The sequence below is a fragment of the Etheostoma spectabile genome, chromosome 13, assembly GCF_008692095.1.
Source record: "Etheostoma spectabile isolate EspeVRDwgs_2016 chromosome 13, UIUC_Espe_1.0, whole genome shotgun sequence".
NCBI lineage: Eukaryota > Metazoa > Chordata > Actinopteri > Perciformes > Percidae > Etheostoma > Etheostoma spectabile.
The window spans coordinates 6256971-6281716 of NC_045745.1; the positions used below are offsets into that span (position 1 = coordinate 6256971).

The following is a 24746-nucleotide window of genomic DNA, read 5'->3' on the forward strand; positions in this document are numbered from 1 at the left end:
AAGGCGTACTCCGCTTGGTTGTTTGTGTGTGGGTTTTTGGTAATGTGTTCTATAAGGTTTGTGGTAAAGGGCTGTCTGCTAACTGTAACTACCTTGTGTGATTGGTGGCGAAAGAAGTCCCAAATAATAAAAAAAAACATTATTCAAAGGATTGCAATAGGACAATTTTTAAGATTAGATTCTGCTACTTTCTAATTTCTCTACTAGGAAAATATCTACTTTTTGACTGCGTAAGTTTATTGGTTACTCATAAGCAATCCAAGCTGCATAAGAAACAACATTGTCGGAGTAGTCGAGCGTAGGACTAAGCTAATTAGCTGGTTTTTCTAGAGCTGCCTCTATACACAAGGCCCGGTCGTGGAACGCAGCGGTGCGGGGTGGGTTCAATCCAACCTGCGGCCCGTTGCTGCAGTTGTCACCCCTTCCCTTCAGTCTGAAGCTGTCTGTCCACAATAAAAGGCCTAAATGCCACAAGCTATCTTCAAAAAAAGAACATTTCCCCTCGAAATTACATTTATATAAAGGAAATATTTCGCCTACCAGACCGGCATTTCTTTAAGCATTATGAGGAAATGTACATAATGTTCTGTTCCAATGCCCAAATGCTGTAACTGAACACATCAAGTGAATTGTCACTGACACAAACAAGTGTTTTTGCAACATATATATATATTCTTGTAGTGACTACCGCATTATTAAAATTCTGTATGGTTGTGGCCAGGTTAGCTCAGTGGTAGAGCAGGAGCACACACACAGAGGTCTACTCTCCACGCAAGCGGCTGCACGTTCAAACTCCGACCTGTCACTCTTTGCTTCAAGTCTTCCCCAACTCTCTCTCCCCTATATGTCTTCATCGTCCTGTGGAAATAAAGGTCTCAAAATGCACCAAAAAAAATCTTAAAAAAAAAAAAAATCTGTATGGTTTATGTATTACGCTGGCAACACTTAACATTAGGAAAATATCATGGTCTGATTTTTATTCAAAAAAGGCTGCAGTTGAATTGAGTTTATTAAACATTTAAAACCAACACCACAATACTTTGCCTAACATTAACCAAAGGGGTTTTGTTAGCATGTAATGCAAGCAGGGCTAAAGGTTAACCTTACTTTGCAACCTGTTGGTGGCCTTACCGAAAACAACAAGCAGCGTGTAGTCGGGGTCCCTTCTCCATGTTTAGGATATTGGAGTCTAAATTGTACGGCGTTCTGCGTTCTGTGATGTCTTTAGGGGCAAGTTGACGTCCAATGACGATTTAAAACGATATATTGTGCAGTCCTAAACTCTTTGTAACCAACTATCCTGTGGAGCTTATGAAATATGAAAAAATGAGAATGTAACCCTCATTTTCTATTTGTACAAGTATACTTTGCTGCTTTTACTGATGTAAAGGCATCAGTCAGATCTCCTAAAATGTAAATCTCCATGAGCACCATCTGGCCATAGGAAAGGCCAGAGTTAACACAGGAGTCACAGGCCTCAGTGTGTGTTAAATTGAATTAGTCCAGTGGAGTCAGGTTGCTGTTCGCCCTCTGTGGTCTGCAGCCACTGGGGGGTCCTGGCACTGGCTTAGAGGACAAAGAACTGCGAGCAGACACACAGAGCAGGACTCAGTGTTCTGTTCTCTTTCACTCTGAGGAATGTAACCCCCACCTCCAGTCGCTACCTCCCTCTCACTGCAGTACATGAGCCCACATACCCGCAGACATGATCACCCAGCGTTCTGACCAGAAGCCATGCGTCATGGCCTTCTCACCCTTTGGTGGGGGGGAGCGCCAAAAGGAAAAAACAGCCACACACCGTCAAAAATGGCAGCACTTGTTTAAGGTCACTTCTCCTGGCATGCTGTTGACAAGTGCCTGTCAATCATGTGTACCAGAAGGAGGCGGGCTGCTCCTGAGGCGAGAGCGCTGGGAGCGGGGAAAGCCGACGGCTGCATATGCCCTTCTCCTCCCAACACGGCCCCAGACCCCCATAAGCACCGACACCACACATCCTGTTCTTGTGTACACTTTCTTCTAACTGGGAACACAGACATGGAGGAAATAGAAAAAGAAAAATAAGGAAAGCCGGGCCACTTAGGAGTGTAGCCAGACATCCAGCACCAGATGATGAATTTCACATTTTTGTTGTTGTAAAAATACAGTTGGAGCTTCTCATCAAGTCAGTGCAAATTCGAGATATTTCTGATTTAACAAGGCTTGTAACAAATCAGCTGTTATATCTTATTTCTTTGCTCCTTTAGTTACCAAGATTTCTGAAATAAAATAACCACTCTTTAGTTTCAATTCATCAATTTTTGGGAGGGGGGTGCAGGAAATGTTGAGCATTCAGTATATATGTGTTCAAATCAAGATGTTTTATCTTCTATAATAGTTTTATATTAGAAGCCATATTTTTAGACCAATGGTTTAAATGGTAAATCTAGTTCTAAAAGAAGAAAAGAGCAGCCATCTTCTCACTCTCCACACTCAAGTAAAAATGGCACCAGATCACGAGTACTTCGGGCCACCACAGATGCTCCCATGAGGCCACTGGCACCCTCTCACTTATCCACGATACATAACGACAACAACTTGTAGCTGCTTCTATATTTGATAGCGGCCTGCTTCTTCATGTTTGAGGTAATGAGATAGCTTTATGATCCCACAGTGCAGACACCTGATGCTAAGGGGAAACTGATCAGCATACGGGGTCACCACCAAAACCGTTGTCATGACACAAAGAGAGGCGAGGCTAAACAGGAGCTGACTGACTAGATGGTCACTGGAGGCTGACGGACCGGCCGCGGCTACCGGACTCAGGTAATCGGAACACTAGCTGCAAACATTTGGGGAAAGTGCTCACTGCTGACACCACACACACACACACACAACACCACACACACACCACAGACACAGACCACACACACCACACACACCCCACACACACACTCAAGGATCTACTTTTAACAGACAGTCAGCCCTCATCATACATTAAAGTTTCTACACGCAGTTTCTATAGAACTGTTTCACTTTAAATGTTCTTCTTTTTACACTACATTTGTTTGTCTTGAGATAACTCTTGTTATGAATTGATACTATAAATAAAATTGAATTAAATAAATTGATTATATTTGAATGAGATGCATTTCATTTAACATGCTATTAAGGCATAAAGCAAAAGGACTTTTTTATAATGCGCACACACCAGACCTTTGATATAATGCATGCTATAGGAAGATAAGTCTTAACTATTTGAAGAAAACTAAATCAGGGATGTTTCTGAGACTAAAGAAGTCCCTCACACTTTAGGACTAGAGTACTTAATTCAAAAATCTGCACCTCTTTAAACAACAGTGGAAAGGTTTTTTGCAAAGGCTTAAACTACCTTCTCAGGATAAGCTCTCACTTACGAAATACTTTTAACCACGCTACAAGTCCCACTGTGAATTTAAAACAGCCACTAGGTGAAGATAAAACATGTCTGGAAAGAGTATTCATATACAGCTCAATAATTCAACATGGACAATCATTTTATATGTTTAGATATTTGTCAGGACCTGAGTAGAGGACGGTCTTGAAGAAAAAAAAAAAATCAATCTAGTACTTACTTTTCGTTGTATTTGAACTTGACAATAAAAACCAACTCGACTTGATCATCCTTCTGTCTTGTGTTCCTGACTGATTCAGCGTGCCGAGATCTGCGTCTCCCCCCAAACCGAAGACTGATGTGTATCGTGCAGCGCGGTGACACCCAATTGTTTCTGCTACTTAATCCTGCTGGGCTGTGTGCTTGTTCTTTCTCACTCCGTCTCTGACTGCAAGCCTCTAAGCCTGCTATGGTTTCTTTCCTCCGTCACCTCCGTGTGTGGTGGGCGCTGGTGTGTGGTGTGAGTGTGTGGTGTGTGTTGGTTGTTTTGTGTGTGTGTGTGGGTGGCGTGGTGGCTGAAGGCTGACAGAAGAGCTCCTCAGATGGACTTCAGCTGGGTTCAGCTTGGTGGCAGATGCGTGCGGAGGAGAGTGTCGTAAACTCTGAGACTGAAGCACCAGCCTCCTTTCCCTCTCTCCTTCTTCCAACTTTCTATCTCACTATCCATCCTACATGCTCCATCTCGCTCTCTCGCTTGCTCCTTTTTTTAAAGTTCCCTTTTTTAGCCCTGTGCTCACTCAATGTCTCCCCCCAGTGCTTCCTATTGCCCTCTTTTATGTACCGATAAGCCTTTCATTCTGACCTCGTTTAACCCCCTTCTGTATCTATTTACTCTTGCGTTTCTCGCTCTCTGTAAAGTAACACTGTTTGCTTTATTATTTCTACAGACAGCAGCCCCTGATGTTGGTCTGACCCCGAGGAACAGCGTTCCCACGAGCCAAAAAACTGACTCGAACAAATGTGCCCAGAAAATGCTCTGTCAAATGCAGTTAGTCGAGATCAGCCTGGGTACAGCTCAACTCTGCATGATAGCTTCAACATTTACAAGTATTGCAAAAAGGATTATTGTTACTTTGTTATATGGTATGCCCATTTCTAAAATGCCACCATTGGCTCACTTCCCTGAAATTCAACTTTTAAAGATCTGATCTCGAATTTCAACCAATGTGGTGCATTCTGGTTTTCTTACAATGCAATTCATTTCAAATATTAAATATTGTAAAAAAAAACAAAAACTTGAAATTCAATTCCAGACGTTACTAGTGTTTTCTAAGAGCATGTTTTCTACTCTTTCCACTCTACATACCACCTTTTTCCTTAAAGCAATAAACCTGCATTGATTGGGGCATTGCATCAAGCTAGAAAAGCAACATTGTTATATTACCAGCGTAATCGAGTTGATACTGTGAACCTGTTGGCAAACAGCCTACACTCAAGCACATAGAGCAACTTTGTCTGCCTGTGCGGAGCAGGTCGTATCCAGTGAATTGTGCTGGTAGTGTGCACTAGTCGGAAGACAACAGAAGTCCACCCCCAGTTATAACTGCCTGACATCGGCACGCGAGGCCCTCACCTTCCTCCTCTGTTTGATGCCGTTCTCAAACTCTGTTTGCTTCGGGAAACAAGAAAATTTGAGCTAGCAAGCTAAACTCTGAAAACTGCATGATTTGAAGAATATTTGGATCATCCAACAAGCAGCCTGCTTGTTCTTGTGGGAAACTTGTAAAGATTTAACAGAGGTGTTGGGACTGATTGGGGGATTGTCTGAATGAAGTACACACGGTGATACACAGCTAAGAGCAAATGAGGTTTAACCATGTATCAGCTGATTTAATCATGACTACTGCATTGTGTTAACAGTTACTTCATTTAATACTGTATGAGCATGGCAGGGTGAAAATGTTCCAACAAGACAAGTTCTTTCCCGAGACTATTTAGCAGAGCCTGCAACGCTGCGTCTGGAATTTAGAGACGACCAAGACAATTGTGATTGGTTTAAAAGAATACAACAAGCCAAGGTCTTTTTCTTATCCCAGAATGCATCTGTGGTTAGCCAGACCTTACTCCACAGCGCTGTGGTCTGGCAATGCGAACTAGTTGTTCACTGAAACCGCAGCAACAGTCATCTGTCACATAAAATAACTGTCGTTGCTTCAGCTTGCTGTGCTTTAAAATACTAAAGAAATAACATATCCCTGACAAGGAAAGCCAAAAAGACAGCCAGCCCACAACACATTAAATAGCAAGATTTACTTATGAAGACAGAAAAGCTCCCATTGTCTCTCAGTGTCATTTGGCCTGATAAGATCCGTCCAGTATCAGAGATTAATAACACCTGTAGTACTGGCATTATGTTTTGAAAGCAGCCTGTTCTAGGATTACAGGTGCAGGCTTTCACAGGGGGCAGCAAACTGACACTGAACTGAACTGGACCTTTAAAAGCCTTGGCCTCTGTAAAGGCTTCAGGACTAAACCAGAGCCGAGCAGAGACAGAGCCCCCCAACCCCTGTTTACATTCTGCCACTCCCCTCGGCGCACAGGGTCCACATCCCATACACCAACACCGCTGTGTATATAATCATTCACCTTTGACTATTGCCTGAGATGTCTGCCAGCTAGATCGGGCTCCTGTATCCCACAGGATTTTGCCAATTTGGCAGCCCGGAGTTACCCTAAAGCAACCCTTTATCACGGGGCAGCAGTGGGTCAGAACAAAAGCAATCAGACTCAGCAGTGTCAATAGCTTGTGTTAGCATCCATAAAATAGCCTCCCATGCCAGACCTTTGCACCCAACACTTTGTGCCAGTGCAGAACAAATGGCTGCAGAACCCATTTTTTATAACGGGAAAGCAAACATTTTTGTTTGACTGCTCTCTTACACAAGTCATGCTTATAAAAGTGGGCTTAACCAACGGATTGGTATCTATCTATCTGCTCTTATGTACAATATATACATAGAGACAGGTGTTGTAAAAATGGAGAAATCCCTGCCATAAATCTATGTAAGATAAGGCTTCCTGTGATGTTAGCTGACTACTGTTAAAGGTCATTGATATATCTATTTAATTGGAGAATCTGTAACATGAAAATGTCTTTCTCTGGTAGTATTCCCTCGAGCAGACTAATAAAATATTCCTGACAAGAAGACAATTAAAACGTAAGCTACTGCAGGCCTGGGTGTGCCCCTATATCAAAGCCAAACCGCGCCGTGGTAGAACATTGTTACCAAATCTGAAACAAGTTTTTATCCAAACAAGAAGTTAAAGTAACAAAATAACCATGAAAACTAAAGATGAATATATGAGGAGGTTACCTTGTCAAAGTTACAGATTGTCTATTGGAAAGACAGTATTTGGCAGAATGACAACCAACCCGGTGTTTGCCCTACATGGCTTTGGTTTTTAAATGTGTTGGTGGCAAGTTAGCAGTCAGTGCCAACAGGTAGCGTTATGCTGAACGCGTTGAACAGAATCAAACAGGAACGGTAGCATCCTTCGATCTCGCAACAGTGTGTCTTGCAGCACCCGAGGATTTACAGCACCCGCATGACGGTTTACTGTAGCCCAAGACTGTTTCCTGGGGGACATGCGTTTCCCCCTACACAGATATCTGAACCAAACCCTAACCCAGAGGGGGGGGCTACGGGAAACTATCTACCGGGGAAACGGACCAGGCCGACTTCACCACATCGCACCAAATTTAAAAACAACATATCTAGTCCCTGAAGAAGCTTCTGACCACTCTCTGAGAGCTTAATTACAAAATTAAGAAATCCATTAATACATTTTTGGGGAATGTGAACTCGTTAAAGTGCCCTATTATGAAAATTACATTATGGGGTATTGTTTTATGTCTCTGCTGCTTCCACACACATACAAACTTGGAAAAATCAACCATCCATGTGTTTTGAGTGAGATCCGGTTTCTGAATGTCCTCTGTCTTCAGTCTCCAGGTGAGCTGTCCAACATCTGCACTGCTTTCTACATCTACAGAGACACGTGGCTAACCGTAGCATGCTAGCTCGTTCTCAATGGCTAACACTGCTCCAACAGCCACTAGTTGACCAGAACTCCAAAAGAACTACTTCCTGTCCCTGTTCTACTTCCTGTCCCTGTTGTGCAGGTATTCCAACAGTGGCCCTGGTCTAGAAGAATTCTCCCAGCTAATCCTCCTTGGACTGACCAAAGCTGGAGAAAGGTTATCTAGCTGATGGATCTTACTGATCTACTGAGCATGTGCCTCCCAACAAATATAGGATGAAGGAAGATGTCTCACTCGGAGCTAAACAAGTGAATGTCTCACTCTGGAGCTAAAACAGAAAAATACAAATAACAAAATATTTTTTCTTTTAAATGAAACCATGTCAACCTATTCTGGGACAACCTTAAAATACAATTATGAACCTGAAAATGAGCAGAATAGACATAGACATAGGTTTCTTTTATTAATCCTTTGGGATAAACCTGCAAGAAAATTGAAATTTCCAGCAGCAGTTACAGTATAGAGAGAAAAAAGAGAAAGACAGTATACATATACAGTAATAATAATAACAGTATAAAATAATAATAATAAGAAGAAGAAGAAGAGAAGAAGAAGGCACTTTAAAAAATGTAAATAATGAACTATGCCTTTACAGTTTCATTTTAATTTGTGTAAACTCAATTTAAACTAGCTCTTGTTAAATGTAAACTTGCACAACACTAACAACGAGGGGGTGACATGTATACTATGTATAATGAATTAATACATAATTACCCACTGCATTTGCTGTCAATGGCCAAGTGGGGAAACTACTAACAGTTTATACATTGACATTATTTAGTCCTCTGTTTCTAACTTCTTCTACTTTTTTGGAATTGACACATACTGGTTGTGAGGAGAGAAGAGAGAGAGGAGCCTTATTTTCAGCCCACCAGATGAACATGATGAACTGACTATTTTGTCTTCCCTACCCAGGCATCTTTAGCCCTTCTCTTACCTCTAGCATCCTTTCACTGTGGATTCTCTTTTCGAGGCCAGCAGTAAAGTCTTGTCAGGAAAGCTTATCTTCAGCGGTTGGTCTAATCAATAGAAAAAGAAAACCAAACAACAGGTTTGCCAGACTTGGGGTTGCTAGGGGCCGGGTAGGTGTTTTGGTATGTGGGCTGCTTTATATCATTTGCTCCACTCCTGTTTTCTTCCTCTCACTCTTCTTCTCTCTCTCGTCTTCCTACTTTCCACTCTCCTCTGTCACCCACGGGAGGTCTGTAGTGCTGAATGCTAATGAGACGCCTGCCTGCCTGCTCACTTCCCACACACTTGCCTACGCTTGGCCAAGTCCCTTATGGCCATCGCTGTGCCTGGTAACAGAGCTCGGAGTAGCCAAAATCCAAAAAGCTGAAACAAGAAGCTAGGGTATATTCCACAGCTTGTTGTGTTTTTAGACACAACAAGGCTGAAAGGATGAAGTCCTTGCTCTGGTGATATGTGTTAGGACTATAATGTACACTTGCTGGAGATTATGGGGTATCTTGAGATCCTGTGTATCTCTAGTTAAACAATTAAACATAGCGTGCAAAAGATCATATCAAAACAATTAACTTCAGGGGCAGCAGAGTGGAACAACAGGAGGTTAGGGAGCATTGTTTCTGCATGGCTTTATCAGCAGGCAGGAGGGGCCAAGGAGGAAGAAATGGGTTTTCATGCTCGATTTTTGGGACAACTATTTAACACAACGATATGTCTCAAAGGGTGTGTGTGGTTTGATGATAGGTTTTCTTTTGATTTCCCATTGTTGAATCACTTCATCCCACAGGGCCAAACAGGGAAGCAGCTTTAGAAGCCTACAAGGCCCTGGAGCTGCCTGCCTGCACGTTTCTCCTGGGGATTACACACAGTGTGTGTTGTGTGTTGTGTGTGTGTGTGTGTGTGTGTGTGTGTGTGTGTGTGTGGTGTGTGTCTTGTGTGGTCTGTGTGTGTCTGTGTGTGTCTGTGTGTGTCTGGGTGTGTGTGTGTTTTGTTCGGACATGTCTGTGTCTTTGTACTGACAGTGGTGGCAGTAAATGCTCATCTAAGTGTGTCATGTAGGCATGTGAAACAGAACATTTCTGTTTGGCTGTCTGGGTTCGTTGAGCATTAACTGACTCATCTCCCCCTCTACCCCAGCTACACAGAGCCCAGATGTTCAACCCCCCAGGGCTACAAAGCCTTACCCTGCTCCAATTTGGCAAAACCTGCTGGCACCAAAAAGAGAAAACAGCAAGCCCTCCTGCAAAAACGTCCTATCCACTTCCTTAAATGCTATCAGAGGTTGCTTTAATCTTTGGCTCCTGAGGGCTAACACAGCTCTATACTGTCAAACGCAACACGGGCGTCTAACAAAATCAAATGTAAGGTTAGAGAAAGACAAAAGTGTTTTGGTCTGCACTGTAATACGGATGCCGCAACGAGAGGCAGTGGCCCCGACATGGCACGACACAGTGCATTTTTCTCTCTTCCTGTCTGCGGGCTGTATTGGCCAGCAACACAAAAGGCCATTTCCTACTCTCACACGCACAGATATTAGAGTTGAAGCTGACTCTATCTATGGCCAGATAATACAGGCCCGAGTCCCATCTAGGCCACAGCCAGGAAATCACGTTAGCCTCCCATCCTGCTAACATTAGAGATTATAGCACCAGGCAGCACAAATGACTACTGCTGTAAAGCAGTGAGTCTACTTTACAAGTGTTTATATCCACGTGTACAGTAGGTATTATATTAAGTTCAAGGTGCATTACTATCCCAAGTTTCCTCTTTGGGAGGGCTGCCAGATGACTGGCAGAAGATGAATTGTACAGCCGCGTAGTAGTCGAGTCACCAACTGCGAGTCCGAGTCGAGTTTCGAGTCCCCAGTGTTGGAGTCCAAGTCACCAAGAAGATTCTAGTCAATCCGATTTGGGGGGGTTAGTGACAGTTAGTCTGACAGTTATGGAAACATGGAGAGAGGGGCGAGCTTGCTCAGTTTTGTTTGAAATTAACTTGAACCGTCATAAGAGTGACCATGCAGGAACTCATAATGCACCTTTAAGAGCGGATATACTGTACTATAAAAGAGGGTCACATAAACTAAAATGACACTACTAAACAACTTAGCATTGGATGTCAATTCCGTGTAGGCAAACTTCACAACTCGGAGCTCATCTCTCTCATTTTCCAAATAGGAACATGTAAGGGAGCCCGTGAATCGTCACTACAGTTGCATATATCAATATATTTCCTTTGTTAAGAGAGTAGTGAAAGTAAGAATGAAGAGTTAAGTGAGTGAAGTCACTGAGTGGGTCAAGCAAGGAGAGCGAGCGGTAGCGGTGTCCGACTGAGAAGCGCATGTGTGGCTGTGAGCAAAAAGTGATCCAAGGACGAAGTAAAGTGAGTTAACAGTTAACAATAAACAAAAGCTCTCAAGACATGGGGACTTCCTCTTTTGTTAAGGTAAAGGGTGTTGCCCCCAAAGAACATCACCCTGGATGGAACGACTCCCCAGCTGCTTCCTGGCCGGAATCTTAGAACAAATATTTATAACCTATTTAGTCAAAACTTCATCCAACATCTGAGTCCTTTATAATGAATGCTCAAGTCCCACATTATATATCCTCGAGTCCAAGTCATCAGTCTGCAAGTCCAAGTAGTCACAGTCCAGAGAATAAAGTCTTGATCTGGACTCGAGTCCAAGAATAGAGAATTGAGTCAATACTTCATCACTGATGAACAGTCAATGTTTTTTACGTGTGTAGTGTGATTTAATAAGAATTTAAAGATGAAATACTCCACTTTATGGTTTACCAAGGGGATAATTTATTATGTGTATATACTAGTAATTTAAGTGCCTCTCAAATGCCAGCTGCAAATCCAGAAAGGTGGTTTCATACATGGGATTGCATTAACAGTGTTAATGTCTTTTTTTCTTAGTAACTGTGGCCCAAATTTTTTTATATTATTATTATATTTATTATTATTATTATTATATAGTATATAGTTCAAAATGTGCTCACTATAATCAACAGGCCATTGACCCCTGCCAGGCCAGAAACATCTCATTTATAATACCAAGAACAACACCAAATTCCATACAGTGCTTTCCCTATAAATGCATTCATTCTGTCCATGAACGAGCCAAGTCTTATCTGTGGTTATTTTCTTTCAGTGGTGTGCGGGATCTTGTATGCCCATGTAAAGAGTGGTTCATGTGGACTTGAAACTGTAGCAGTGGGTTGGGTACCGTTTGGGGTTTTTCCAATCCCGTGCCTGAATCGACATTAAATAACGGCTTGTATATTGCTAAGTACTTATGGTCAATTTAAATGATTTATTTAAAATGTAATAATCAATCAATTGCTGTTAAACGACCAAAAGAGAACCATTAGATGGAGGAGGGTTACTTTACAACAACAATGAATGCACCATGAGCTTGCAAGGTGCAAATGAACACACCATTATCCATCCATCGAGCAGCAGAGAGCACACGACGTTAAAGTGGCACCGAGAGCAGTCTGCGTTGTCAGTCGGTCTGGTAGATACTGGTCGTTTGCGAACCAGTGCCAATGTTTGGTACCCAACCCTATTGGCGGGAGCACGCCCCCCTACCCCTAGTCAGTAGGATCCCTCTCCCTTAGGGGCCATGGAAATCTGCACAACATTTCATGGCAATCCATCCAATTGTTGTTGAGTATGACAGGAAGTGACCAAATGGCCAACGACTGCAGAGAACACAAGGCAGACGCCAGAGATCACAGAGTGGATGATTTATAACTGTTATGAAAAGCTCCCCTCAGCCAGCCAAAGGAACATCATGTCCCATAAGGCACCTGCCGGTGCACTGTCATACTTTGAAGCATGTTGCTCACTGCTTACAATAGTAAGGAGCTTGTAAGACGTTTTGTATAAACAAATCGCTATAAGAGCTAAGTGCCAGGATGTAGTGTGTTTACTGAAACCATGACCTTGTAAAAGCCTAGAGAGATACCTACAGGTGGATACCAGCAGGCAAAAACAAACTGTGTGCTCACACACATACCACACACACACACACACACACACACACAACACACACAACCCACACACACACAGAGTCTGTCTGAGTGCAGAGCCAGGATTTCATTTGGAACTCATTTCCAAACAAGTCTGGGCGATTTGGACGGTTCTGGTTGGGACGGTAAAAACTAGGCACCAGAGAGAAATACACAAGAGAAACAGGAGGGGAAATGGGCCATGTTCCATGACTTTCAGATGTATGGCCAATGCACTCCCATGATGTTTCAGTTCACCTCCACCCTGCCTGAACGCCTTCGCACGAATTCACCCCTCCTCTCAGACCCAGCTGTCCCAGCATCGGTTGGTAGACAGCTCAGATGAGACAGAAACAGAGATAAACACAGATTAATTGCTCACAGACAAGCAGACTTAGAATAGGCGAGTGGGTGGAGCGGGGAGGGTTTGGGAGTTGTAGGTAAAAGTTCAAACAGGAGGGCTAAAGTGGGGTAGGACCTGGATTGCTGCTGGGTTGGCTGATCCTAGCCAGGCCCTGAAATCTTCTACTGTGCACCCTGGACGGCAACATTTCCGAATAAGGGGAGTTTTGAAAGGAGGAAAAAATGAGATGAAAATCTCAGAGTGAGTCAAGAGAAAATAAGTGAGGGAACCTGCTGGCAGCCAGAGAAGAAAGTCGTTTAATCACATCCATAGAACAAGATAAGAAAGTACTCTACAACGGACTGTTAGAAAGTCGTGAATGCCATAAAAAGACATGAATTGGTGGGAGAAAACATATTTTATCATCAGAACACTTACATTACATTTTAAGCAGATTCTTCATTGGTTTTGTTACGTATTGATCAGTTAAGAAGGTTAACTATCTGATATGAAACACATGTTAGTTGCATCTTTGAAAGACTCTCTATGGTGTGTTGTGTGTGTGTGTGTGTGTGTGTGTGTGGGGTGTTGTGTGTGGTGTGTGTGTGTGTGTGGTGTGTGTTGTGTGTTAGGGCTGCACAATTAATTGGATTTTATCATGATTTTTACCTCCCACAATCAAATTTGCTTGATCAAGCGATTTTTTTGAAATGCGTCATTTCATAGAACGCTCCGGGTTTATCAAAGCCCATCTACCGCTCCGTAACCCGTCTGCTCATGAGCCAGTCAGAGTAGTTCCCTGCACCGCGCAGTAACGGACAAATAAATCCACAACAGATGCATTCGTTTATACGTCCCCCTCAAGGTTTCCAGTTTACCAGTAAACGCAACATTTTGTCCCGTCTGTGTTATTCAGACAACAGCAGTGAGCAGTGCTAGTCGGTGCTAGTTTTCCATTCGTGCGTTTACTGGTAAACTGGTAAACCTTGAGGGGGACGTATAACCGACTGCATCTGTTGTGGATTTATTGTCCCGTTACTGCGCGGTGCAGGGAACTACTCTGACTGGCTCATGAGCAGACGGGTTTACGGCGCGGGTATGATGGGCTTTGATAAACCCGGAGCGTTCTATGAAATGACGCATTTCAAAAAAAATCGCTTGATCACGCAAATTTGATGTGGGAGGTAAAAATCATGATTAAAATCCAATTAATTGTGCAGCCCTAACACACAACACACACACACACACCACACACACACACAACACACACACACACACACACACACACACACACACCACACACACCCAGAGAGTCTTTCAAAGATGCAACTAACATGTGTTTCTTCATATCAGATAGTTAACCTTCTTAACTGATCAATACGTAACAAAACCAATGAAGAATCTGCTTAAAATGTAATGTAAGTGTTCTGATGATAAAATATTGTTTTCTCCCACCAATTCATTGTCTTTTTATGGCATTCACGACTCTTCTAACAGTCCGTTGTAGAGCTACTTTCTTATCTTGTTCTATGGATGTGATTAAACGACTTTCTCTCTCTGGCTGCCAGCAGGTTCCCTCACTTATTTTCTCTTGACTCACTCTGAGATTTTCATCTCATTTTTTCCTCCTTTCAAACTCCCCTTATTCGGAAATGTTGCCGTCCAGGGTGCACATGTAGAAGATTTCAGGGCCCTGGCTAGGATCAGCCAACCCAGCAGCAATCCAGGTCCTACCCCACTTCTAGCCATCCTGTTTTTGAACTTTTACCTTACAACTCCCAAACCCTCCCCGCTCCACCCACTCGCCCTATTCTAAGTCTTGCTTGTCTGTGAGCAATTAATCTGTGTTTATCTCTGTTTCCTGCTCTCATCTGAGCTGTCTACCAACCGATGCTGGGACAGCTGGGTCTGAGAGGAGGGGGTGAATTCGTGCGAAGGCGTTCAGGCAGGGTGGAGGTGAACTGAAACATCATGGAGCTGGCATTGGCTCATACATCTGAAAGTCATTGGAACATGGCCTCATTTCCCCTCCTGTTTCTCTTGGTATTTTTCTCTGGTGCCTAGTTTTTACCGTCTCAACCAGACCCTGTCAAATCGCCCACTGACTTGTTTGGAAATGAGTTCCAAATGAAATCCTGGCTCTGCACTCAGACAGACTCTGTGTGTGTGTGTGTGTGTGTGTGTGTGTGTGTGTGTGTGTGTATGTGTGTGAGCACACAGTTTGTTTTTGCATGCTGGTATCCACCTGTAGTTATCTCTCTAGGCTTTTACAAGGTCATGGTTTCATGTAAACACACTACATCCTGGCACTTAGCTCTTATAGCGATTTTAGTTTATACAAAACGTCTTACAAGCTCCTTACTATGTAAAGCAGTGAGCAACATGCTTCAAAGTATGACAGTGCACCGGCAGTGTCCTTATGGGACCATGATGTTCCTTTGGCTGGCTGAGGGGAGCTTTTCATTAACAGTTATAAATCATCCACTCTGTGATCTCTGGCGTCTGCCTTTGTTCTCTGCAGTCTGTTGGCCATTTGGTCCACTTCCTGTCATACCTCAACAACAATTGGATGGATTGCCATGAAATGTTGTGCAGATTTCCATGGCCCCTAAGGGAGAGGGATCCTACTGACTAGGGGTAGGGGGGCGTGCTCCCGCCACATAGGGTTGGGTACCAAACATTGGCACTGGTTCGCAAACGACCAGTATCTACCAGACCGACTGACAACGCAGACTGCTCTCGGTGCCACTTTAACGTCTGTGCTGCTCTCTGCTGCTCGATGGATGGATAATGGTGTGTTCATTTGCACCTTGCAAGCTCATGGTGCATTCATTGTTGTTGTAAAGTAACCCTCCTCCATCTAATGGTTCTTCTTTTGGTCGTTTAACAGCAATTGATTGATGTTATTACATTTTAAATAAATCATTTAAATTTGACCATAAGTACTTAGCAATATACAAGCCGTTATTTAATGTCGATTCAGGCACCGGGATTGGAAAAACCCCAAACGGTACCCAACCCCACTGCTACAGTTTCAAGTCCACATGAACCACTCTTTACATGGGCATACATTAGATCCCCCGCACACCACTGAAAGAAAATAACCACAGATAAGACTTGGCTCGTTCATGGACAGAATGAATGCATTTATAGGGAAAGCACTGTATGGAATTTGGTGTTGTTCTTGGTATTATAAATGAGATGTTTCTGGCCTGGCAGGGGTCAATGGCCTGTTGATTATAGTGAGCACATTTTGAACTAATTATACTACTACTAATAATAATAATAATAATAATAATAATAATAAAAATAATTTGGGCCACAGTTACTAAGAAAAATGACATTAACACTGTTAAATGCAATCACCATGTATGAAACCACCTTTCTTGGATTTGCAGCTGGCATTTGAGAGGCATTAAATTACTAGTATATACACATAATAAATTATTCCCCTTGGTAAACCATAAAGTGGAGTATTTCATCTTTAAATTCTTATTAAATCACACTACACACGTAAAAAACATTGACTGTACATCAGTGATGAAGTATTGACTCAATTCTCTATTCTCTGGACTCGAGTCCAGATCAAGACTTTATTCTCTGGACTTGTGACTTAACTTGGACTTGCAGACTGATGACTTGGACTCGAGGATATATAATGTGGGACTTGAGCATTCATTATAAAGGACTCAGATGTTGGATGAAGTTTCTGACTAAATAGGTTATAAATATTTGTTCTAAGATTCCGGCCAGGAAGCAGCTGGGGAGTCGTTCCATCCAGGGCTGATGTTCTTTTGGGGGCAACACCCTTTACCTTTAACAAAAGAGGAAGTCCCCATGTCTTGAGAAGCTTTTTGTTTATTGTTAACTGTTAACTCACTTTACTTCGTCCTTGGATCACTTTTTGCTCACAGCCACACATGCGCTTCTCAGTCGGACACCGCTACCGCTCGCTCTCCTTGCTTGACCCACTCAGTGACTTCACTCACTTAACTCTTCATTCTTACTTTCACTACTCTCTTAACAAAGGAATTAATATTGATATATGCAACTGTAGTGCATGATTCACGGGCTCCCTACTACATGTTCCTATTTGGAAAATGCAGAGAGATGAGCTCCGAGTTGTGAAGTTTGCCTACACGGAATTGACATCCAATGCTAAAAGTTGTTTAGTAGTGTCATTTTAGTTTAATGTAGACCCTCTTTTATTAGTACAGTATATCAGCTCTTTAAAGGTGCATTATGAGTTCCTGCATGGTCACTTCTTATGACGGTTCAAGTTAATTTCAAACAAAACTGAGCAAGCTCGCCCCTCTCTCCATGTTTCCATAACTGTCATGACTAACTGTCACTAACCCCCCCCAACTCGGACTTGACTCAGAATCTTCTTTGGTGACTTGGACTCCAACACTGGGGACTCGAAACTCGACTCGGACTCGACAGTTGGTGACTCGACTACTACGCGGCTGTACATTTCATCTTCTGCCAGTCATCTGGCAGCCCTCCCAAAGAGGAAACTTGGGATAGTAATGCACCTCATGAACCTTAATATAATACATACTGTACACGTGGATATAACACTTGTAAAGTAGACTCACTGCTTTACAGCAGTAGTCATTTGTGCTGCCTGGTGCTATAATCTCTAATGTTAGCAGGATGAGGAGGCTAACGTGATTTCCTGGCTGTGGCCTAGATGGGACTCGGGCCTGTATTATCTGGCCATCAGATAGAGTCAGCTTCAACTCTAATATCTGTGCGTGTGGAGAGTAGGAAATGGCCTTTTGTGTTGCTGGCCAATACAGCCCGCAGACAGGAAGAGAGGAAACATGCACTGTGTCGTGCCATGTCGGGCCACTGCCTCTCGTTGCGTGCATCCGTATTACAGTGCAGACCAAAACACTTTTGTCTCTTCTCTAACCTTACATTTGATTTTGTTAGACGCCCGTGTTGCGTTTGACAGTATAGAGCTGTGTTAGCCCTCAGGAGCCTAAAGATTAAAGCAACCTCTGATAGCATTTAAGGAAGTGGATAGGACGTTTTTGCAGGAGGGCTTGCTGTTTTCTCCTTTTTGGTGCCAGCAGGTTTAATGCCAAATTGGAGCAGGGCTAAGGCTTTGTAGCCCTGGGGGGTTGAACATCTGGGCTGCTGTAGCTGGGGTAGAGGGGGAGATGAGTCAGTCTAATGCTCACTAGAACCCAGACAGCCAAACAGAAATGTTCTGTTTCACATGCCTACATGACACACTTAGATGAGCATTTACTGCCACCACTGTCAAGTACAAAGACACAGACATGTCCGAACAAAACACACACACACACAGACACACACAGACACACACAGACACACACAGACACACACAGACACACACACACACACACACACACACACACACACACACACACACACACACACACACACACACATTTGTGTGTTAATCCCCAGGAGAAACGTGCAGGCAGGCAGCTCCAGGGCCTCTGTAGGCTTCTAAAGCTGCTTCCCTGTTTGGCCCTGTGGGATGAAGTGATTCAACAATGGGGAAATCAAAAGAAAACATATCATCAAACCACACAACCCTTTGAGACATATCGTTGTGTTAAATAGTTGTCCCAAAAATCGAGCATGAAAACCCATTTCTTCCTCCTTGGCCCCTCCTGCCTGCTGATAAAGCCATGCAGAAACAATGCTCCCTAACCTCCTGTTGTTCCACTCTGCTGCCCCTGAAGTTAATTGTTTTGATATGATCTTTTGCACGCTATGTTTAATTGTTTAACTAGAGATCCAAAAGGATCTCAAGATAACCCCATAATCTCCAGCAAGTGTACATTATAGTCCTTAACACATTATCACCAGAGCAAGGACTTCATCTTTTCAGCCTTGTTGTGTCTAAATACACAACAAGCTGTGGAAATATACCCTTAGCTTCTTGTTTCAGCTTTTTGGATTTTGGCTACTCCGAGCTCTGTTATCCAGGCACAGCGATGGCCATAAGGGACTTGGCCAAGCGTAGGCAAGTGTGTGGGAAGTGAGCAGGCAGGCAGGCTGTCACTTAGCATTACAGCACTACAGACTCCCCGTGGGTGACATGAGGAGAGTGGAAAGTGAGAAGACGAGAGAGAGAAGAAGAGTGAGAGGAAGAAAACAGGAGTGGAGCAAATGATATAAAGCAGCCCACATACCAAAACACCTACCCGGCCCCTAGCAACCCCAAGTCTGGCAAACCTGTTGTTTGGTTTTCTTTTTCTATTGATTAGACCAACCGCTGAAGATAAGCTTTCCTGACAAGACTTTACTGCTGGCCTCCGAAAAGAGAATCCACAGTGAAAGGATGCTAAGAGGTAAAGAGAAGGGCTAAAGATGCCTGGGTAGGGAAGACAAAAATAGTCAGTTCATCATGTTCATCTGGTGGGCTGAAAATAAGGCTCCTCTCTCTCTTCTCTCCTTCACAACAGTATGTGTCAATTCCAAAAAAGCTAGAAGAAGTTAGAAACAGAGGACTAAATAATGTCAATGTATAAACTGTTAGTAGTTTCCCTCACTTGGCCATTGACAGCAAATGCAGTGGTAATTATGTATTAATTCATTAATACATAGTAATACATGTCACCTCCCTCGTTGTTAGTGTTGTGCAAGTTTACATTTAACAAGAGCTAGTTTAAAGTTGAGTTTACACAAATTAAAATGAACTAGTTAAAGGCATAGTTCATTATTTACATTTTTTAAAGTGCCCTTCTTCTTCTTCTTCTTCTTCTTCTTATTATTATTATTATTACTACTGTTATTATTATTACTGTTATATGTATACTGTCTTTCTCTTTTTTTCTCTCTATACTGTAACTGCTGCTGGAAATTTCAATTTTCTTGCAGGTTTCATCCCAAAAGGATTAATAAAAAGAACCCTATGTCTATGTCTATTCTGCTCATTTTCAGGTTCATAATTGTATTTTAAGGTTGTCCCAGAATAGGTTGACATGGTTTCATTTAAAAGAAAAACATATTTTTGTTATTTGTTATTTTTCTGTTTTAGCTCCAGAGTGAGACATCTCACTTGTTTTAGCTCCAGAGTGAGACATCTTCCTTCTATCCTATATTTGTTGGGAGCTGCACATGCTCAGTAGCTCAGTAAGATCCATCAGCTAGATAACTCTTTCTCCAGCTTTGGTCAGTCCAAGGCAGGATTAGCTGGGAGACTTCTTCTAGACCAGGGCCACTTGTGGAATACCTGCACAACAGGGACAGGAAGTAGAACAGGGACAGGAAGTAGTTCTTTTGGAGATTCTGGTCAACTAGTGGCTGTTGGAGCAGTGTTTAGCCATTGAGAACGAGCTAGCATGCTACGGTTAGCCACGTCGTCTCTAGTGATGTAGAAAGCAGTGCAGATGTTGGACAGCTCACCTGGAGACTGAAGACAGAGGACATTCAGAAACCGGATCTCACTCAAAACACCATGGATGGTTGATTTTTCCAAGTTTGTATGTGTGTGGAAGCAGCAGAGACATAAAACAATACCCCATAATGTAATTTTCATAATATGGGCACTTTAACGAAGTTCACATTCCCCAAAAATGTATTTACATGGATTTCTTAATTTTTGTAATTAAGCTCCTCAGAGAGTGGTCAGAAGCTTCTTCAGGGACTAGATATGTTGTTTTTAAATTTGGTGCCGATGTGGCTGACGTCCGGCCTGGTCCGTTTCCCCCGGTAGAATAGTTTCCCGTAGCCCCCCCCCTCTGTGGTTAGGGTTTGGTTCAGATATCTGTGTAGGGGGAAACGCATGTCCCCCAGGAAACAGTCTTGGGCGTACAGTAACACCGTCATGCCGGGTGCTGTAAATCCTCGGGTGCTGCAAGACACACTGTTGCGAGATCGAAGGATGCTACCGTTCCTGTTTGATTCTGTTCAACGCGTTCATGCATAACGCTACCTGTTGGCACTGACCTGCTAACTTTGCCAACCAACACATTTAAAAACCAAAGCCATGTAGGGCAACACACGGGTTGGTTGTCATTCTGCCAAATACTGTCCTTTTTCCAATAGACAAATCTGTAACTTTGACAAGGTAACCTCCTCATATATTCATCTTTAGTTTTCATGGTTATTTTGTTACTTTAACTTTCTTGTTTGGATAAAACTTGTTTCAGATTTTGGTAACAATGTTCTACACGGCCGCGTTTGGCTTTGATATAGGGGCACACACGGCCTTTGCAGTAGCTTACGTTTTAATTGTCTTCTTGTCAGGAATATTTTATTAGTCTGCTCGAGGGAATACTACCAGAGAAAGACATTTTCATGTTACAGATTCTCCAATTAAATAGATATATCAATGACCTTTTAACAGTAGTCAGCTAACATCACAGGAAGCCTTATCTTACATAGATTTATGGCAGGGATTTCTCCATTTTTACAACACCTGTCTCTTATGTATATATTGTACATAAGAGACAGATAGATAGATACCAATCCGTTGGTTAAGTCCCACTTTTATAAGCATGACTTGTGTAAGAGATGCAGTCAAACAAAAATGTTTGCTTTCCCTGTTATAAAAATGGGTTCTGCCAGCCATTTGTTCTGCACTGGCACAAAGTGTTGGGTGCAAAGGTCTGGCCATGGGAGGCTATTTTTATGGATGCTAACACAGCTATTGACACTGCTGAGTCTGATTGCTTTTGTTTCTGACCCACTGCTGCCCCGTGATAAAGGGTTGCTTTAGTGTAACTCCGGGGCTGCCAAATTTGGCAAAATCCTGTGGGATACAGGAGCCCGATCTAGCTGGCAGACATCTCAGGCAATAGTCAAAGGTGACATGATTATATACACAGCGGTGTTGTGTGTATGGGATGTGGACCCTGTGCGCCGAGGGGAGTGGCAGAATGTAAACAGTGGTTGGGTGGCTCTGTCTCTGCTCTGGCTCTGGCCTTTTTAGTCCTGAAGCCTTTACAGTAGGCCAAGGCTTTTTAAAGGTCCAGTTCAGTTCAGTGTCAGTTTGCTGCCCCCTGCTGAAAGCCTGCACCTGTAATCCTAGAACAGGCTGCTTTCAAAACATAATGCCAGTACTACAGCGTGTTATATAATCTCTGATACTGGACTGATCTTATCAGGCCAAAATGACACTGAGAGACAATGGGAGCTTTTCTGTCTTCAGTAAATTCTTGCTTTAATTCTAATGTGTTTGTGGGCTGGCTGTCTTTTTGGCTTTCCTTGTCAGGGATATGTTATTTCTTTAGTATTTTTAAAGCACAGCAAGCTGAAGCACCGACAGTTATTTTATGTGACAGATGACTGTTGCTGCGGTTTTCAGTGAACAACTAGTCTCGCATTGCCAGACCACAGCGCTGTGGAGTAAGGTCTGGCTACACCACAGATGCATTCTGGGATAAGAGAAAAAGACCTTGGCTTGTTTGTATTTCTTTAAACCAATCACAATTGTCTTGGTCGTCTCTAAATTCCAGACGCAGCGTTGCAGGCTCTGCTAAATAGTCTCGGGAAAGAACTTGTCTTGTTGGAACATTTTCACCCTGCCATGCCTCATACAGTATTAAATGAAGTTAACTGTTAACACAATGCAGTAATGTCATTGATTTAAATCAGCTGATACATGGTTAAACCTCATTTGCTCTTAGCTGTGTATCACCGTGTGTACTTCATCTTCAGCAATCCCCCCAATCAGTCCCAACACCTCTGTTAAATCTTTACAAGTTTCCCCAAAAGAACCAAGCAGGCCTGCCTTGTTGCATGATCCAAATATTCTTCAAATCATGCAGTTTTCAGAGTTTAGCTTGCTAGCTCAAATTTTCTTGTTTCCCGAAGCAAACAGAGTTTGAGAACGGCATCAAACAGAGAGCGGAAGGTGAGGGCCTCGCGTGCCAGATGTCAGGCAGTTATACTGGGGGTGGACTTCTGTTGTCTTCCAGACTAGTGACACACTACCAGACAAATTCACTGGATACGACCTGCTCCGCACCAGGCAGACAAAGTTGCTCTATGTGCTTGATGTGTAGCCACTGTTTGCCAACAGGTTCACAGTATCAACTCGATTACGCTGGTAATATAAAACTGTTGCTTTTCTAGCTTGATGCACTGCCCCAATCAATGCAGGTTTATTTGCTTTAAGGAAAAAGGTAGTCTATGTAGAGTGGAAAGAGTAGAAAACATGCTCTTAGAAAACACTAGTAACGTCTGGAATTGAATTTCAAGTTTTTTGTTTTTTTTCTTACAAATATTTAATATTTGAAATGAATTGCATTGTAAGAAAACCAAGAATGCACCACATTGGTTGAAATTCGAGATCAGATCTTTAAAAGTTGAATTTCAGGGAAGTGAGCCAATGGTTGGCATTTTAGGAAATGGGCATACCATATAACAAAGTAACAATAATCCTTTTTGCAATACTTGTAAATGTTTGAAGCTATCATGCAGAGTTGAGCTGTACCCAGGCTGATCTCGACTTAACTGCATTTGACAGAGCATTTTCTGGGCACATTTGTTCAGCCGTCAGTTTATTTGGCTCGTGGGAACGCTGTTCCTTCGGGGTCAGACCAACATCAGGGGCTGCTGTCTGTAGAAATAATAAAGCAAACAGTGTTACTTTACAGAGAGCAGAGAAACGCAAGAGTGAAATAGATACAGAAGGGGGTTAAACGAGGTCAGAATGAAAGAGCTTATCGGTACATAAAAGAGGGCAATAGGAAGCACTGGGGGGAGACATTGAGTGAGCACAGGGCTAAAAAAGGGAACTTTAAAAAAAGGAGCAAGCGAGAGAGCGAGATGGAGCATGTAGGATGGATAGTGAGATAGAAAGTTGGAAGAAGGAGAGAGGGAAAGGAGGCTGGTGCTTCAGTCTTCAGAGTTTACTGACACTCTCCTCCGCACGCATCTGCCACCACTGCTGAACCCAGCTGAAGTCCATCTGAGGAGCTCTTCTGTCAGCCTTCCAAGCCCACCACGCCACACACACACACACACACACACACACACACACACACACACTCACACACACACAGCGCCCACCACACCACGGAGGTGACGGAGGGAAAGAAACCATAGCAGGCTTAGAGGCTTGCAGTCAGAGACGGAGTGAGAAAGAACAAGCACACAGCCCAGCAGGATTAAGTAGCAGAAACAATTGGGTGTCACCGCGCTGCACGATCAACATCAGTCTTCGGTCTTGGGGGGAGACGCAGATCTCGGCACGCTGAATCAGTCAGGAACACAAGACAGAAGGATGATCAAGTCGAGTTGGTTTTATGTCAAGTTCAAATACAACGAAAAGGTAAGTACATAGATTGATTTTTTTTTTTTTCTTCAAGACCGATTCCTCTACTCAGTGTCCTGACAAATATCTAAACATATAAAATTGATTGTCCATGTTGAATTATTGAGCTGTATATGAATACTCTTTCCAGACATGTTTTATCTTCACCTAGTGGCTGTTTTAAATTCACAGTGGGACTTTGTAGGCCTGTGGTAAAAAGTATTTCAGTTAAGTGAGAGCTTATCCTTGAGAAGGTAGTTTAAGCCTTTGCAAAAACCTTTCCACTGTTGTTTTAAAGAGGTGCAGATTTTTGAATTAAGTACTCTAGTTCCTAAAGTGTGAGGGAGCTTCTTTAGTCTCAAGAACATCCCTGATTTAGTTTTCTTACAAATAGTTAAGACTTATCTTACCTATAGCATGCATTATATCAAAGGTCTGGTGTGTGCAGCATTTAATAAAAACGTCTTTTGCTTTATGCCTTAATAGCATGTTAAATGAAATGCATCTCATTCAAATATAATCCAATTTTATTTAATTCAATTTTATTTATAGTATCAATTCATAACAAGAGTTATCTCAAGACAAACAAATGTAGTGTAAAAAGAAGAACATTTAAAGTGAAACAGTTTCTATAGAAACCTGCTGTAGAAACTTTAATGTATGATGAGGGCATGACTGTCTGTTATAAAGTAGATCCTTGAGTGTGTGTGTGTGTGTGTGTG

General features: G+C 42.7%; 1 protein-coding gene across 11 annotated transcripts in view; it reads left to right on the forward strand.

Moving 5' to 3' along the window:
• The window catches only part of auts2a (activator of transcription and developmental regulator AUTS2 a), a 400420-nt gene that overhangs the window by 143763 nt on the left and 231911 nt on the right, over window positions 1-24746 (forward strand). Inside the window, exon 1 of one of the 11 annotated variants that reach the window (XM_032533781.1) lies at window positions 23585-24042. The exons of the other annotated variants lie outside the window; for them this stretch is intronic. Coding sequence (XP_032389672.1) covers window positions 23995-24042 — 48 coding nt within the window. The 5' untranslated portion in view covers window positions 23585-23994. Of the gene's footprint in view, window positions 1-23584; window positions 24043-24746 lie in introns of those variants that run through there. 11 annotated transcript variants of the gene reach the window in all.